Source organism: Prinia subflava, chromosome 21, assembly GCF_021018805.1.
Source record: "Prinia subflava isolate CZ2003 ecotype Zambia chromosome 21, Cam_Psub_1.2, whole genome shotgun sequence".
In the NCBI taxonomy this organism is placed as follows: domain Eukaryota; kingdom Metazoa; phylum Chordata; class Aves; order Passeriformes; family Cisticolidae; genus Prinia; species Prinia subflava.
Genome location: NC_086267.1, coordinates 2,879,095 through 2,896,788, shown reverse-complemented (window position 1 = coordinate 2,896,788; position 17,694 = coordinate 2,879,095). Strand labels below are relative to the sequence as shown.

The 17,694-nt window shown below is 46.4% G+C and overlaps 1 protein-coding gene and 1 long non-coding RNA gene across 3 annotated transcripts in view; one reads left to right on the top strand and one right to left on the bottom strand.

The window, feature by feature from the left end:
• Positions 1–3,100: 3,100 nt before the first annotated feature.
• Positions 3,101–12,262, bottom strand: AGTRAP (angiotensin II receptor associated protein). Its single transcript, XM_063417593.1, has 5 exons — positions 12,147–12,262; positions 7,028–7,062; positions 6,717–6,828; positions 5,942–6,140; positions 3,101–3,877 (listed from the first exon to the last, which is right to left on the bottom strand). Exons 1-5 carry the CDS (start codon positions 12,171–12,173, stop codon positions 3,771–3,773), a joined length of 480 nt encoding a protein of 159 aa, XP_063273663.1. The 5' UTR covers positions 12,174–12,262; the 3' UTR covers positions 3,101–3,770.
• A 262-nt stretch (positions 12,263–12,524) lies between these two features.
• The window catches only part of LOC134561030 (uncharacterized), a 10,451-nt gene continuing 5,281 nt past the window's right edge, over positions 12,525–17,694 (top strand). The window contains exons 1-2 of one of the 2 annotated variants that reach the window (XR_010082849.1): positions 12,525–12,662; positions 14,841–14,963. This is a non-coding gene — a long non-coding RNA (uncharacterized LOC134561030). Of the gene's footprint in view, positions 12,788–14,840; positions 14,964–17,694 lie in introns of both variants that reach the window. The other variant, XR_010082848.1, reaches the window with a different exon arrangement.

Here is a 17,694-nt window from a genome sequence, read left to right as displayed (position 1 = left end):
CAGCTCATTTTTCCCTCTCACATGCAAACTCCTTCAGTAATCACCACAATCTGGGGAGCAAACACAGTTCCTAAAGCAGCAGGAGACAGTCAGGCAGTGCTGCAATTATCCCTGGGAACTGCTGTTACTCCCTTTCATGTATCACCGAGGGTGCCGTGAACGGAAAGATCCCATTATTTTTTCCAGACAAGTTGAATTTGGCAACTACAGAGTGAACAGACAAAGCACAGCTGCCTTCCTTAGGGTGCCTATCACTGCATGAAGTATAACCACAAAATGCAGTGGACTGGTGCTCCATGGAAGCACTCCTTGCATCCCAGAAATATCCAATCAACAAGCAATGTACCACAAAAGGGTGTTACAAAGGATTTAAATAGCAAAAGGACGTAAACCCACCATGGTTTTCAGTGTTGTTTCACTCTGTGAGCACCCAAAACCTGGCCCTGGACTATGTTATGCTCAAGAATCTGGACATAATCTATTTTTCTTGATAATAATCTATTTTCTTGACAACTTGTCATATTTTTTAGCTCTCCATTTCAATTCTCTGGGCTAGGTACCAGGTTCTCAACACATCACCATGGTTATTTCAGGTGGTTGTCCTTCACCTCACTCATTCCTAATTTCAGTCTCATTGAGATCTGGAAGAAAGACCATCCTATCAAAATCATGTTTGTTTGCCTTCCGAAATTGCAATTTGGGGCTTTAACATAACAACTTTTAAGCAGTGGGGTTAATCTCACTCAAAACAAGACTTCATGAAGATTTTTTTAAAATTTCTTCTGAGGCCAAAAGAGATATTCAAGGCAAACTGCACATTTTATGAACTGCAAAATCCATGACCAATGGATTTTATATTAGGTTTTATGATTGCAACTAAAACATTTAATGCATGCTTACTATATACACACTTTACAGCAACCCACTAATGCCTTAAAACCTGAAACAAATTCAATTAAGCAAGTAAAAATTAAGATTATCAAGTTATTTCTGTTGTTATAACCAAAAGGAAATAAATAGCACAGTTCATGAAAAGTAAATCAAGCAAACGCCATTTCAGCAATACAGTAACACCACCAGACCCACAATAAACAGATTTGTGCTGCACACACGGTGCTTATTTCCCCATCCCTGCAGACCAAAGCTGATCCATTTCATATTCCAAGTAGGAGCCAGTGAGATTACTCTGAGATTGCACTTCAGCTGCCTCAGAAAGCAGGGTTTTTCCCAAACACTGCTCAGCATTACAAACCAACCCAACCATGGCTGCCATCGCCTGTGAGACCAGCAGCTAGCACAGGTGGTCTTCCCTCCGCAGTGCTGCCATCCAAGCCCCCACCAGTGTCCCAGCGTGCTGTGGTGGGAGAACCTCCTCGTCCATGGCACGAGCTCTGCTCAGCAACCCCGATGGCTCCACTTACCCACTCCGAGAGGCAGCGGCTGCTCTGCTGGGCCCCGGGGACTGAGCACACGCGTGTGAGGCGGCGCTTCCTTCACGGCGACAACCGCCCTGGGCGCCCTCAGCGCCAGCACCCTGAGCGTCCTCAGCACCGAGCACCCTGAGCCCCCTCAGTGCAAACACCCTGAGCCCCCTCAGCACCCGCACCCTGAGCCCCCTCAGTGCAAACACCCTGAGCCCCCTCAGCACCCGCACCCTGAGCCCCCTCAGTGCAAACACTCTGAGCCTCCTCAGTGCCGACCACCCTGAGCCCCCTCAGTGCAAACACCCTGAGCCTCCTCAGCACCCGCACCCTGAGCCCCCTCAGTGCAAACACCCTGAGCCTCCTCAGTGCAAACACCCTGAGCCTCCTCAGTGCTGACCACCCTGAGGCCCCTCAGCACCAACCATCCCCAGCCCCCTCAGCGCAAACACCCTGAGGCCCCTCAGCGCCGAGCACCCTGAGCCTCCTCAGTGCAAACACCCTGAGCCCCCTCAGTGCCGACCACCCTGAGCCCCTCAGTGCAAACACCCTGAGCCTCCTCAGTGCCGACCACCCTGAGGCCCCTCAGCACCAACCACCCTGAGGTCCCTCAGCACCAACCATCCCCAGCCCCCTAAGCGCAAACACCCTGAGGCCCCTCAGCGCCGACCACCCTGAGCCCCCTCAGTGCCGACCACCCTGAGCCCCCTCAGTGCCGACCACCCTGAGCCCCCTCAGTGCAAACACCCTGAGCCCCCTCAGTGCAAACACCCTGAGCCCCCTCAGCACCGACCACCCTGAGCCCCCTCAGTGCAAACACCCTGAGCCCCCTCAGTGCAAACACCCTGAGCCCCTCAGCACCGAGCACCCTGAGCCCCTCAGTGCCGAGCACCGTGGGCTCCCTCAGCGCCCGCACCCTGAGCCCCCTCAGCACCAACCATGCCCGGCTCACTCAGCGCCCGCGCCCCGCGCCCGCTCCAGCTGGGGCTCCATAAGCAGCTTATCCCCGCGATTAAGGTGGGTGACCGGGGCTACAGATGGCCGGGGAAAGCCGCTCTGGGCCATGGCTAATTAAAGCCGGGGCCAGGCCGGGGAGAGGGGGGGGCTTATGCCGGGCAGGAGCCGTGCTTGTCCCAGGCAGTGCCTCAGGACAGGCGCCACATTTCCCTCTTCTTCCTCTTCCCCCCAGACCCGCCAGCGCTGAGGGAGGCACCTGCCCTGGGCAGGCTAAAAGTTATCCTGGGGAGCTGCTCCCTCACCACCAAAACCATGGGCACAGCAGGACCCGAGGATTTCAAAAAACAAAGCAAAAACAGCTGGAGCGTTGCACCTCACTGGGTGAGGAGATCTCGCTGAGACCCCACGAGAGCCCCACTGTGAAGCCAGCACAGCCATGCTCTGGCACAGCAGCTCCATAAATCCCCTCATGCCCTCCTGAACCAGGAGAGGGGTCTGGTTTTAGCATCCTCCGATTTTAGCACCTCCGACCCAAAACAGGTATCCTTGAGGCACTGTAAAATGAGTGTTACTCGTGCCTTGCTCTGCTTCCCGGATCTCCCAAATGTACCAAATTTTCCACAGACTTTCCCTCATCATGACCCTCCCAGATGGCCTGGCTACAGTCCCAAGCCCTCAGGAAAAGCTATATTTTCAAATGAGACATAAATGACAAGTGTAAGTTTTTCTATCACAGAAAAACTGTGTTCATTTTATAGTTTTCTTAGAAAAATGTAACATTTCAAATTCTGTTAAGACAAGCAGCTGAAGGCAAAAGGATATTTCAAGGCACAAAGGATCTACAATCTATATTCAACAGTCATTCAAAGTATCCTGAAGGACATTCAACTTGCATAAAACCATCAGTTAACAAAACCCAATACCAGATACTGGGAGCACAAGAAGTTAAATAATGCCATCAAAAACAGCTCTTGGGAACTCCTAGATGCCTCCTGGAAATATATCTGCATAAATTCAGGCTACACTGTATTGTTTTAGGGCAGTCCATAAGCCTTCTAAATTGCTTGTCCAGGAGTACTTTGAGTGGTTCTCTTATAACGAAGAGGAAGCACAGTGAGAGACTGGAAGGCTGCAGAAGGTGCACCCAGTCACACGTACAGAGGAGGGATTGAGGGGGAGGGAGGAAAGGAGAGTCCTGGGATTACAGTGAGTCACAGTGCTTAACATGACACCTCCAAGATCTTCTGGACTTACTGCAGAACCCATCTGCCTAACCCTTAGGTAGGCAAAAGAAACATCAGCTCTTCTGTTTGCCCAGTGGCAAATGCTGCTCCAGGGAAGAGTGGGAGGCTGAGCCGGGCGAGGGCAGCGTCTGTGCGGGCTGCAGGGGCCTCAGAAGGGAGGCTGGGCTGCCTTGCTGGGCGAAGGCCACTGTGGAGGCACGTTTGGCTGATCAATGGGCTCGTAGGTGCTGCGGTCCTGGCCTGCGCTGCTGACACCTGAATGCAGATGGAAGAGAATAAGCTTGGGACAAAGGCAAAAGCACAAGAACTGAATGCTCAAGAAGAAACCAACAGCTCAGGAACACGCATTTTACCAGCTCCCAGCACGTGTGGTCTGTGATCCTCACTAAAGAGGCAGGAGGTAAGGAAAGCCATCCTTCCAACATGCCTGTTCTTTCCTTGAGAACCACTCTCTTAGTAGCCACATGGTTGTGTGGAAAGCAAGACCCACAGTACCCCACAGCAGCACAAGTTCCTGTAACAGTGTATTTCAGCAAGATAAAGTGTATGAGAGCTCATGGAAAAATGAACAGAGCCAGAAGCTGCAGGAACTGTGGCTAGCTGACAGCACAGATTTAAAGGCATGATACATCCATGAACCACTCTTCCCAACAATGCAGCTAGCCCTCAAGTGTGGCACAAAATTTGAATCCAACAGTGCTCCTAACTGCACTATGAACAATTTGTTTGTGCAAAATCATGTTACTGTCCAGGGGATGAGCAGGGAAAGAGAAGGCAGAGAATGTGCATGGACAGCTCTTTATCTATGGGCCAGGCATTTGCCATGGGGAGAAAGCAACCTGAATCATAGATAGCCACCAGACTATGAGGGGTTTGTTCTAAGCAGCAAAGATGCTCCCAAGCAACAAAGAGGGACTTTGTGTAGAAGGAGAACAAAACAGAAAAGGCCATGAAAATTTCAACACTGCTGAGTTCAAAAGAAAATGCCAGATAGCAGGAAAATGAGAGGAAATCTGTCAAGCACATTCAGCACAAAACACACAGTACTGAAAATCTTGTAAGAATGACAGTTCAGGAGAGAATATGAAACTACAAAGTGTCTGAATTCCCACCTGTGCCTGAGAGGAGACTCTCAGTTTGGGATAGTGTGGTTGAAAAGAAGTGCTGCCAAATTCCAAGCAGAGAGATGAACTTCTCAATTGATACCTACACTTTCTATGGGATACACATGTTGATTCCCAATGACAAGTACAGTGAGCAGCTAATAAAAACTGACACAAAAAAGACACTGCACGTGACTTACATGCCTCCTGACCTAGGTAAGACCTATCCATCAGGATTTTCACAAGCAGCTGGCAGAGACACCATCCACACTCCACTAGCAGAGAGGTGCAAATAGCATACAGTGCCCTAAGCCATGGTTTCCTTCTGTGGCTTCTCCTCCTCTGCAGGTTTACACCTCTTTCCACAGGAGTGTGATCTTTGCTACCACCAAAGCAGGATATGAGACAGCTTCCAGACACTGTAATGCAGGTACACCATCTTTTGTCCTGCACAGCCTTCTTAGGATGACCAACAGAACTGTGACAGGCTGCAGGTTTTGCCAGCATGAATTCAAACAACAATCCCTGGCAAACAATCAATCCCTGGCAGCTGCCCAGGCATGAACTAGTACCAGGAATGCTTGGCAAAGCTCACCAAGATCCAGAATATCTAGCCACAGCCCATCCTCTGTGGCAAATTTTCCACATTAGCATTATCAAATACAACCAGGGAAAAATTAAATGTCTCCAAGCTAACTCCCATCAGGTAAACATTACTCCCATTGTCCACGTGAGGAACAAAGACCAAAGCAATTGAGGTAAATAGGACATGGGAGGCCCACAGAAAGCATGGAGGTAGAAATCCAGCTTTATTTCCCTCTTGTTCATAATCCAGCCAGAGGAAATACTACCTCTACTCTCCCCCAGAAGGAAAAGAAAAGGTTGGCAAAGAAAGGACACCCAAAAGTTTTCAACAAACATACACAAATGCAGGAGGAGGAAGAGAGGAAAAGCCTCTCAACACCACTGAGGGCAAAATGGCTGTCAAAAACTTCAGGTCTGCAAGGGGAGAAAGAAAGAATATAAATTTAAGGCAAAAACCACACCAGAATGACAAAATGGGAGAACAAACACGAGCAAGACAGAGCAAGCAGCCTGTCTGCCTGGAAAGGAAGGCAGAATCCAGTTTCACAGAGCTCAGGCTGAAGGGTCCAAAGTGCAAGGCAGTCCTGAGGAAGTGGCACACTCTGACAAGGAAGCAGAAAAAGCATCCTACCTATGTTCAAGGTGAACTCTCCTCCACGCTCCCGATACATTCGATACACCAAATAGCAGGACACAGGTTTGAGGAGGAGACTGAAGATGGCCATGCCTATGCTGAAACGCCTCACATCACTGAGGAAGTCGTGGGAAGGGTAGAAGATAGAGATGTGAATGATGTCTGTGAGGACCGTGAGCAGCAGTCCAGTCAAGAACTGCAAACAAGGACAGAGAATGGGACATGAGCAGAACACGGGTTTAACCACTGACAGTAACAGCCAGCATCTGTTTCCTGTGAGATCCATGTTGCACAATCATCCTTCACCCCAGTATCACACAGCCCTCTTGCTACTGCCCCAGGCAGACAGATACTCCTAGATGAATGAGCTTGAATTTTGTGTCTTTTCCTGTCAGATATCTTCTCATAATATGCTCTAGAATTGTTTATTTTGGTTTGCCAATCTAGTCAATGTTCAGAAAAGGGTTTTACAAAGCCCCTCCAACTCAAGCATATTGAATGAGTCCTCATCTGGCATTACAAGTCACAACAACAGGCAAAAAAACGGAGGATTCAAGTATGTCTCATCTCTGAGAAGAAAAATAATTGACGTGAATACTTCTCACCATGGTTTACAGAGCTCATAGATTTATATGCTCTCTTAAAAAAATCCCAAACCCACCCAAAAAGGGAGCTGCTGTATTGGGAACAGCTGAAAATCATGACTGGCTCAAAGACTCTGCCCTCCACCCTCTCCCTGAGCAGCCTGGGGAGACCAATACTCTTAACTCACCATCGTTATGGCATCAAGGGAATCTCGCTGCACAATGGCCCAGATCCCCACTGCAAGGACACTGAAATTCCCCCAGGCATAGGAGAGTGGCAACATGTAATTCATGCATCCCCTGCCAATTAAAACAAACAAAAAAAGCTCACATTTACAAAGCCTGCAACAGTTTGGTTTCATCCTTGCTCCCTTACTAACACCTCACTCTTAGATCTTGCACACAGGCACAAACAGGGAGTGCTGATTCCCAGGGAACATCCCATTCCTAGTTTGAAGGAATACCCTCTTCTCCCCCAGGCCAGACACTAATCACTCACCATACTGTGAGCAGCCAGTGTACCAGAATGATAGCCTATGAGAAAAACAAAACAGGAAGACAGGTCAGCATGTTGGGAGAACTCTGGGAGGATCAACATGAAACAGCACCATCTTGTCCCCAAGGAATGAGTAGAAGAGTACCCTGGAGCCATGAACTAGTGCACAAAGATGGGGAGACAATTGGGACAGTGAAGACAAAGCTATTTTTCTCCACATCTGTTGCTGAGTATTTCCTATCGTGCTGTACTGTAGTCATTCATTCTTGTCAGCTCTGCTGACAGCTGATCAGGGACCACTTAGCCCTTTCTAAATGGATTATTAATTTTGGAACTCTAGAAGAGTTTGCACAGAAAGCCAGGCAAACTGATTCACGCTGTGCTAGCACAGTTTATACATGACCAGTCTGGCATCCCACCACCAAAAAGTCCATGGACAGCCATGCCTACAGCTCCAAGAATTTCACTCCAGTCCTCAGCAAATCCTTCTTTTACCTCCTTCCAGTCTGTTTAGAGCAGTGGTCCAACCTCACTGCAGTATTAACAGACTTGAAGGCTTCTTCCAGGACTCTGTGAACCTGATCCTGCCAGAGCACACAGCTCTTTCACCAGGTCCAAATGCCACCAGTGCCCTGAGCAGCAGTAAGATAATGCTGTCACAAATTCTGTACTTTGCACGTGTCTTTAACGATCCCGGTCCTTGTGCTTAATGGGACAAATCCAAGAAGGATCATATTGGAATAACTGATACAAGGATTCTCTTCACCACCACTTACCATTTTGTAACCAAGGAAACATACCCTACATGTTCATTCAGAATGGGAACAACAGCATATCACTTCAGGTTTTTTTACATCTATAGCCTGCTGGTGACTCCAGCAAAGGGAGATCAGTCATATTTGCTCTCTAAACATTTGTGAAAACAAGAATATGGAAGACAGGCTCCATTAACAGCCTCACTAAATGGCTGAAGTCTGGACACATCAGAGGATCCATGGGATACAGGCATGCTTTTATTCTTTCCTAGCTGTGAGAAAAGCTTCAAATTGGCATTTCTGCTGGCCTTGCTGTTAAAAAAAGCATACCCACATTATCAAAACGTCTCTGAAGCACACTCCTTGCCAAAGGAAAAAAAAGGAAATTGAGAAATGAGTACGTAGCAAAAGCCCGCGTTACTCAGTGGACACAGGAAAGCTGTATGCAGGAGCATTAAGACACAAAAAGAAAGTAAAATCTACTGACACCCTGCTAGATTCCTTGACTTAGAACACTTCCCCATGCTCTAACTTAAAACAAAACTAGTTGGAGAAGAGAGTGAAGCTGTGACATAAGTGAAGCACAGTCAGGAAAGCAGGGGTGGCCCAGCTGCTGTGGCTCACATTGCTCTGCCAGGATACCACAATACAAATTATTTACTTCCTGCTCTTCCTTCACTGCAGTGCCCCAGCACACTGCTGAGCACTCACTACACTTTGCTGTAAATTCCAACACTGCTTACACAGATTTTTATTAATTAATTTTTTAATTGTTCATGAAAGCTTACAAAATGCTTCACCAGCCCTCACGCTTCCCCTTCTCCCAAATTGTACAACAGACACAATGGAAAAACTGCTAATCGGTAAAATACAAGATGCTCCTGGATAAGAATGGAGACATGCAAATAGTGTTTACTCAAGAGACTATCACATCAGGAAAATTCTTAATTAGGTAGTATTTAATTGCATGTTACATACCCACAAGACCCCTCAAGGCTCACCAGTTAACATAATTAGGCAGGGTGGGTTTTTTTTTAAAAGCTGTCTAGATCAATACTGCAGTTACTAAATAATGAAGTATGTTTAATTATCAGCATAAAGTCAGGTAACCTAGGGCTGGTACTATGAGTGACTACTGAAATAAAACTGAGATATTCCCTTTTTAGTTATTAGTCCAATTCACCTGACAGTTTTTCAGTGCACTATGGAATTGGCTGGTGGTGTTGGTATGCTTTAACATAGAAAATACAGTGTTAATGAAAAGCTACAGTTACTATGTGAGGTTAGTTAATTTGCAGGCAGTCTCCTGATAAGACAGCAGAAGAATTTAAATTTTTTCCATCTGTCCAAAGACTTAAGCATGTAGCTAAGACAGACATACATTTCTTCTTTTGAGGAAATGACTCCTAAGACTTGAACTAGTGGTGAGAACAAAAAATAAACGTGGGTCCTTTGTCCCCATCTCTTCTGGGAAAAATGATGGCCATGTAATTAAAAGCATCCCTTTCGAAACTGGGGAGAGCTAAGGAGAATTCCTACCTCCTTTGCAAATCCCAGCATGTGATGGAACTAATTGCCAAGCATAAAAAGAGCCTGGGTCTGCCAGGGTCTCATTAGATGGGAAACTGTTTGGAATAGGAACTCCTTTAAACATGCTTCAGCACAGAACTTAACACAAGGTTGAATTTTGACCAAGTTAAAAATGAAACAGTTCCAAATTACAATTATTTTCTTGTTGTATCTAAATTTCTATTTTACTTTACTTTCTATTTCAGAGTGAGCTCACCTACTCTGTGAGCGACATTCACCTGAGAACACACAAAACCAAAATATGAATCTGAGTGGCCACCTGTGAGGATGCTCCTCATTAATATAACAGAGTGATAATAATGAGTGCTTAAGCAGTGGGACAGGCTATCCAATGGGGCTGTCATGGCTCTGTTCTTATTTTAAAACTCAGCTGATTTTTCAGTTGAGCTATTTGATCTAACTTTGCAATTTGCCTTGCTTTGATCAGAAGGTTTAATCACATGACATACAGACATCTCTATTATTCCTTGATTCCGTGACTTAGCATTTAAAAATGCCTAAGCACAAAATGTGTGTTTCCAGGCACACGGATTGTAGGGCATTGTCTAGGCTTGATCAAAGTCAAACGTTGTATTTCGAGGCTCTGCATGGTTATTTCAATAATCATAAGTGTCAAGCTGTCATGGCTGTGCTGCTTCCCCCGTGTTTTGCTGAGCATGGCTCTTACAGATCCTGTTTGGTGAGAATGGTCCCCACCCACTCCAGGGCAGAGCCTGCTACAATAATTTCATAGCTCTGCAAGCAGCTTTAAGAGACACCCCGAGGCTAAGATACTGCTGCATCCTGGCACAAACACAGCTCAGTCATGCAGCTTTCTTGGAATGACTTCTATCACAAGGTTCATCTTCATAATCTCACAGAACCGGGAAGCAGATCATGCCAATGAATAGCAGCAGTGTGTGTTATTTCCAGGCCCCTTCTGAGTAAGAATCTTCCCCACCTTTGTGGTATTTTCCAGGGAATCAGGCCCTAACTCAGAAACAGTATGAAGTGTAGGTAAACTATTAACTCCCTATTCCTGTCTTTGCAGCTCAGAGCAGAACTGGCAGACCTGACAGGAAGGATTTTTTTAATGCTGAAAACATTCCCCAGGACAAACTCATGCTTATCTAGTAAGAGATTGGGGAATGGTTGTCTGAAACAAGAGAAGAAAGGCAACATTTTAGTTTTACTTTCCATTTCCCATGGTAGAACATGTATTTCATGTTCTCAAACTTTTTAATTAAATGTCCTTAGTTTTCACTGTTGTTTTAGCATGGGAAAAAAATTAATCAAACCAAGTTAAAAAACAAAGCAGAAGGCAAGATCTTTTAATCTTCCTAGTGCCCTGGGAATCACACAATAGTCCAAACTTGTCAGAGCAAAGTATCAGCTAGTTTCTAGAATGTAATATAATCCACGCTGAGCCTTGAAAAACCCATTTGCTTACTTGCCTCTAACAAGGGAAGTTGCTTTTCTCGGTGAACTAGTAAGAGGGGTATTCATCATTACATGAACACAAATCTGTTATTCCATACAGCCACACAAAAGCTGTCCTGTACAAAGCTGAATTAATAATGGTAGCTGAGATAATACTATTCTCCCATCCAACCCATAGGCAGCCTCATGAAGGCCACTGCTCACAGCTTTAAAAATCACCAGAAAAAAAACCCAAAAAACCAAAACCCTGATGTGATCCATGATGTTTTCACTCTCTGGGCAAAGCTTTAACCAAAGAAAGCACCTGAACCATGCTGTATCAAATGAAATCAAAAAGTAGTGAAGCTGGGAAAGGACACACACCTAGAAATCTCAGGGCTCTGAAAATGTGAAAGACAAAAAAAAAAATAGAGGAGAATGTCACATGTCTGGTGGCACAGAAGACATCAGAATCAAATATCAATATCAAAAGCAACAAAGTGTGATTTTAACATCCACTGGCTTGTCAGCAAGGGAGTGCTTCTTCCAGAAGTGAAAAATGTAACATAACTGAAGTCTCACATCTCCTTTCTCTGGTTATCAGATATTCACTGAAATGTCCAAAGTGCCCTCAAATGAAGCCTGCCCTCCCCAGCAGAGAAGCAATTAAAGTTATCTTTTAGATGATAACCCCCAATTAAGTGGGGTTATTTTTCTAAGATACTTTGCCTGACAAGCAAAAACTTTGTCTCCTCGGCAATCTTGTGCAGTGTTTATTTTGGCTTAGCTCTGGTCAGCTGAGCTGGAAACCCACGGACACTAGTTAATAGCCAGTCCTTGGCCCCTTCAGCAATGTCCCCGAAGTAAGAACGAACCTTGGAGTCACCACCCGGTGGGTTTAATCAAGTATCATAAAATACGCTGAGTTGGAAGGGACCCATGAGGATCATCGACTCCTGGCCCTGCACAAGACACCCCAAGAATTGCACCCTATGCTTGAGAGCGTTGTCCAAATGCTCCTTGAACTGAGAGAGGCTTGGTGCTGTGACCACTGCCCTGGGGAGCCGGTTCAGCTCCTGATCACCCTCTGCGGAAAACATTCTCCTGATATCCAATCTAAGCTTCCCCCGACTCGGCTTCATGGCATTCAGAACTTCTCAGCCTTTGCCCGTGAGTTTTAAAAAGTAGAAACTTCAGTTTTTCCTCCTCAGAGGGCTCCGGAGCTCGGAGCAGGGCCTCAGCCAGGATCTGCAGAGGGCACACGGCTGGAGAACATGCGAGAGGAGAGGAGGGGTACACGGAGGGCCGACCCGAGCGCCCGCGGCTCAGCCCGCCCCGGCAGCCCCCAGCCGCCCTCCCGAGCCCCGGGGGAGCCCTACCTTGAGGCTGACTGCCGGCAGCTCCATCGCAGCAGCCCCGGCACCGCCGGCGGGGCCGCTCACGTGGGGCAGGGCCGGGCCCGGGGCCGACCCGGGGCGGGCAGAGCCGGGACACCGCCCCGGGCCGCCCTGCCCGCGCCCGGACACGGCGGGCGGGGCCGGCGGGGCCGGGCCGTGCCTGGGGGCTCTTGTCGGAGTTCTCTTGTCGGAGTTCTCTTGTCGGAGTTCGCTTGTCGGAGTTCGCTTGTCGGAGTTCTCTTGTCGGAGTTCGCTTGTCGGAGTTCGCTTGTCGGAGTTCGCTTGTCGGAGTTCGCTTGCTGGAGTGGCGGCTGGGCAGGCGTGTTCCAGCGGAGGGGGCAGTCCGGGTGCTCTGCCTACCCGATGTGAACCGCACGGCTTCTGATCTCGTTCATGCTTCGAAGGCGGGTCCCACGAGGATGGTGACAGACTTTTCTCAGTGGTACCCAGCCGCAGGACGATGGGCATAAACTAAAATACCAGAAGTTCCAGCTCAACGTGAGAAAGAACTTCTTTACGTTGAGGATGGCAGAGCGCTGGGACAGGCTGCCCGAGAAGGGCATGGAGTCTCTCTGGAGACATTCCAAACCCAACTGGACATGTTCCTGTGTCACCTGCTCCAGGTGACCCTGCCTTGGCAGGGGGAGGGGGTGGCAGGGAGCTGGACTAGATGATCTCCAGAGGCCCCTTCCAACCCTAACAATTCTGTGATGTTGTTTCCAAAGCCACCACTAAGTTAAAAATATGCACAGATCAATTTCTTGGCTGCAAGCACCCAAAGTCTGTACAAATGAGTTTGTTGGCTCAAAACACCCATCCAAACTCTTCCTGCTGCTTGCATATTCAATGTAGTGAGACAAGATTGAACATTATACTTTGACTGTAATCAGTGTCCAGGAAAGCTAATGCATGCAAGGACTTAGCAGCTTTCTGCAGGAAGAGAGGTTTTGTGCATATATCTATCAGCGGTGTGACCAAATGTGAGGAGTGACAAAAAACCTGTTGATAGACACTAATAAAAAGATTATTTTAAGATGTTAATTATGCTCAGCTATGTCACCCAACATATAAGTCAAGGTCAGTCTTAGGGGTTGGGCCAGGTAGCTAGGATGGCTAGCAGGTACTTAAGTTGCTTCCTTTGGCCCTGGATTTTTCCCTCAACTAGATGACTGAACCCTTTGCCTAAAAACCTGGTATAAATGACAAGTTCTTAATTTCTTATTCCGAAAGAAAGTTGGTTTCATTTTTGAGCTAGAGAAGTTGGTAAGTGACCAATTCAACCTCACACAGTTCAGCTATGACTTACCATTTCCTGTCCAGTTCACACTAGCAGCCTTCTCCCCAAGTTTGGCAAATGAAATTACAGATTCCAGACTTCATGATGACACTCCTCAAACGCTCCCATCCTTGCCCAATGTGTGCTGTCTGCAGTGTAAGACTAAAATGTCTCACTAGGTCGGTTCCTTTCTTGTCATTTTTCCTTCTTACAGAAAAGATGGGGCCTCTTGAGAAATTAGCCGGGTCAGAGGTTCATTGCAGAAGTTGGATGTGGAAATGCATGAATCATCCTTCAGTCCCATTTCCAGTTCAAGCAGTGAGAACTGTGCAGGGCTGAACCTACCCTCAGACATTCTCAAACAAGCCACAAATGTAGCATTATTCAGCCTGTCCTTGACCTGAGTGCTACTGACTGCTTGTGTGCAGCACACATCAAGATTTCCCAAGGCAAAGCATTAAATGCCAAAATGAAATTACCTAGAAAATGCTAGGAAGCATCAGGATAAAACTGACTGGCTGCATAGCTCAGAACAACAGTAAAAAACCCAAAAAGGCTGTGAAAGTCCCCTCAGGAATCTCTGAATGTGTCATTTTCAAATGCAAGATTGAAATATAACTCATCTATTGCCGCATGACACATGAGCTGTGACTTCACTTCCATTACTGTGTCTTGCATGGACACATTACTCTGTCTTGCAGGGAAGTCCTGCCTCTGTCTACAGATGTGGTATCAAATGAGATCAATGCTAGTGGTTCTAGTAATGTCAAGGAATGACTGGATTTCAACATAAATGACAAAAATATATGACACTTGTGATGGGGGGAAAGATAGAGAGACTGAATAGCCATACTGCTGGCTCAGTGCTGTGTGTGAAGTGCGCTAGGATGCCCTTCTGCCAAGACAAGGACCTGTCAAAGGAGAACTGTTTGTTATGAAGACAAATCCCACTGTCCCTGTTGAACGATAAGCACTATTTGGATGCAGCAGCATGTGGGCGTCTTTGCTCCCTTCAGCATTCTCACTCAGCCTGAGACAGAGTCTCATTATCATTTATGCAGTGTGAGCCATAATTTGAATTGATAACACTGTTTAATGCAAAGCATTTCCCCTTGTACAATAAAAGCACTTTACTTCATTTTGTTCATCCATGTATCATGCAGTTAATTCATCCCTGCTTATTATATCCTGGGCTTGCATGTCATGGACGCAAGGGACTTAGAAATGTCTTAATGATCTCATGGATATGAAAACAATGGGAGCTATGACTGACATTATGCATTATTATGTCTCTCACACCTGTGTGATCTGGGGGTTCCTTGTTTTTTATTTCTACTTTGTGCTGCTTGTGCCTTGTAAATTGCCTCTATGTGTAACCCACTCTCTCTCCCCTTCCCCAGGTCTGATAAAGCAATACAAGAAGGCAAGGAAGAGAAGCAGCAAGTTAAAGAAGACCTGTAGGGAGAAGCAGGTGACCCAGGAGACTGGATAAAGAGATTTTTGTGACTAGAAGACTGCTCCAGGTGAGTCCAGCTCACTGCAACCAATACCCAGCAATTAGCTGCTTCATGCAAAATCTATTGTTTTTAAAAATCTATTGGTTTGCCTTGTGCAGACTGAATAAAACCCTAATACACAGCTGGATCCCCTCCTGATAGCATAAAAGTGAGGCTAATAAGGCAGAAGTGCTTCCCTTTGCATTTTCAGGACACTGTACCTTAGTGTGTAAGGTGCTAGCAATTCCATGGAAGTGAGTGGGTTGATACAATTGCTGCTGGCCTTACCTGGCCTATGAAGGTGGAGACAAGCTCACCTCTCATAGTCCTGCCCTTCTTCTCCTCTCTAGGGGTTTAGTCTGAAGATAACTAAAGGCTGCAGCTGACACCAGTATCTCTGAATTTTGCCCCTGCCTATGGAGTTGAGAGCAATGAAGGCACCAGCTCAGCACAAATTCATGTATTAGCCACAGAGCCTTTCTGAATAAATAGTGAGAAGGGCATATAGAAGTTGCCTGCTTCTACAAACTCCTTTTTAAATCCCAGTGGGAAATCAGCAAACAGAATCATTATCTGGATTGGAGGAGAAACTGAATACATTTTTTAATGCTGGTGGAAAACCTCCTCCTGGAATGGCACTGCAAAACAGACTGTGACAATGTGATTTGTGGAGTGGAGAGGGTCACATTAATGTGGTGTCTTGAAAATTGCACTTGGAAGTCCTTCCCAATCTCAGCAGCAACAAGCTTCTCCTCTGATTTTCTAAAATCTAGCTAGAGCTTTGAGATATCATTGAGAGACCACTCTTCAAGATTCACTGACACTCCAGAAAATGAACTGACACACCAGAAGTGGTTTTATGGAGTACATATGCTCACTCAGAACATTCCAAGAAAACAACAGCCCTCGGGGTTTTTTTCTGGTAAAAAATATGAAAGCAATGTTCTTTCCAGGCTTCATGTAGCAGAGGGTGACTGGTTTGGATGTGAATAATTTGGTATAGCATGGGTTTCAAATTGAAGCACTTTCACACACTGGATTTACAGCAGGGTAATTACTGGGGGAGGAAGGGGAGAGAGAGGGTTTCAATAAAACACCTCCAAGTGAAAATGAATGCAGACTGTTACAGACCTGAGACAGAATGATTCCCAAGTGTTTTAATTTGTGCTTGTACTCCTTGCCTCTCTTGCAGTCATAATTTTGGCAACAATACCAGCAACATCCCCAAGATTCAACAGCATTTGCAGAACAGGCAGCTGCTGAAATGATTGTCAAATCAGCATGCTGTTCTCTCTTTTCTGTGTTTAATGATTCTCACCCTTGGAGAAGCAGTTTAAAGCAGTCCAAGTGATAACCCTTGGACTCTCAGAGGCTACTAACAGCAGTAGCTGTAGAGCAGGACTTTGGGTGGCACTTTGTCACTCACCTTTCTTGCATGCATGCTCTGTGATTAACTTTAGAAATTATTGTACGAAACCCTGCTTTGGCTGGTTTGGGCCTGGTCCAAAGTCCTTTCAAGACAATGGACAATCTTGCAAGAGCTCCAACTAAAATTCTCTGGGGGCAGCAGAGAAGCTGAGCTTGTGTGTATTTTTAATTTGAGTTTCTTAAACAATCAGTTGAGAAGAACACATAAATCAAGTCTTGCTTGACATTTGTATCTCTCTCTTGTTCAGACCTCATGCCCCCAAAGGCAAAAATGTCACTGACAGCACAGTGACTATGAGATACTGGGAAGGAAGGGGAAAGCTGCTAAAAGTAGCCCATGATGGTGATGCTTTGCAGCTGCTGTCATGCCTTTGAGACAGCACAGAGTGGCACTAAAAAGCTTTGCTGTGCTCATGAGTGGGTTGGACTTGTAAAAATGTTGCCCTGGGGTTTTACATCACAGGCTGCTCTTGCATTGCACATCTTTGCATGGGATTTACTCAACAGCTTTCCTTTGCACTGCAGTTGTGAAGTCAGTAGTTGATCTGGGTGATCCATAACTGAGGCTGATTCTTTGTGGCTATGCAGCATGTGCCTGTACCACTGCTCACCCTTCCTGCTCCACATCTGCACCACCACAGCTTGACTCAGCAGGAATGGCACTTGGTCACAGGCTCTCTTTCTGAAACTCCAGTGTGAGCAATCAATCCAGTAATCCCTGACTTGACTGATAATAGTTAACTGAATTTTCACTGACCTTAACTAATCCCACCAATTAAGAATAATCTGTGCTTTACATTTGGAGTTAATAGCAGACTGAAGGCTGAAAAAGCAAGAACTGAAGGAGTAACTCTCCTTTCAGAGTCTGAAAGCACTGACAAAATTCAGACTTGCTTGTATTTCACATGATTTGTGAAACAGTCTTGCCTCAAACTCTGTCCATGATCCTACAAGGATCCCATGTGTAGTGTAAGAGGCAAGGAATACCTGCATCACCAAGGATAAAGATCCCTGCAAATCTTCCTGCTCACTTTCAGTTGCACTGTTCCCCCCAGATCTCAGCTCCTACACTAAAGAGCAGTGTGACATCAAACCTGGTTTTGATCGTGCCTGTGCATGTGGTTCTCATCCATGTCACATAGACCAGAGGCTGAGAGCTCTGCAATTGAATGTGATCAGTTAGGAGCCTTTTTTCCCTTTATGCTTCCACTGACAATGGCACTGGCAGCACCACCCACTATTCTGCATCTGGGCTGAAGGAGGGGCTGCACTGCTCTCCCCGGGTTAACAAACTGAATCCTCGCTGCTGTGGCATTGAGCTGAAGGCAAA

What these genes read in the sequence shown, in the direction of transcription:
- AGTRAP (XM_063417593.1), bottom strand. Translation starts at nt 12,173, where the DNA reads ATGGAGCTGCCGGCAGTCAGCCTCAAG. An exon ending in CACTGGCTGCTCACAGTATG is followed by an intron (nt 6,829 to 7,027) that starts GTGAGTGATTAG and finishes TTTAATTGGCAG; the next exon opens with GGGATGCATGAATTACATGT. An exon ending in CCCTTGATGCCATAACGATG is followed by an intron (nt 6,141 to 6,716) that starts GTGAGTTAAGAG and finishes CCTTGTTTGCAG; the next exon opens with TTCTTGACTGGACTGCTGCT.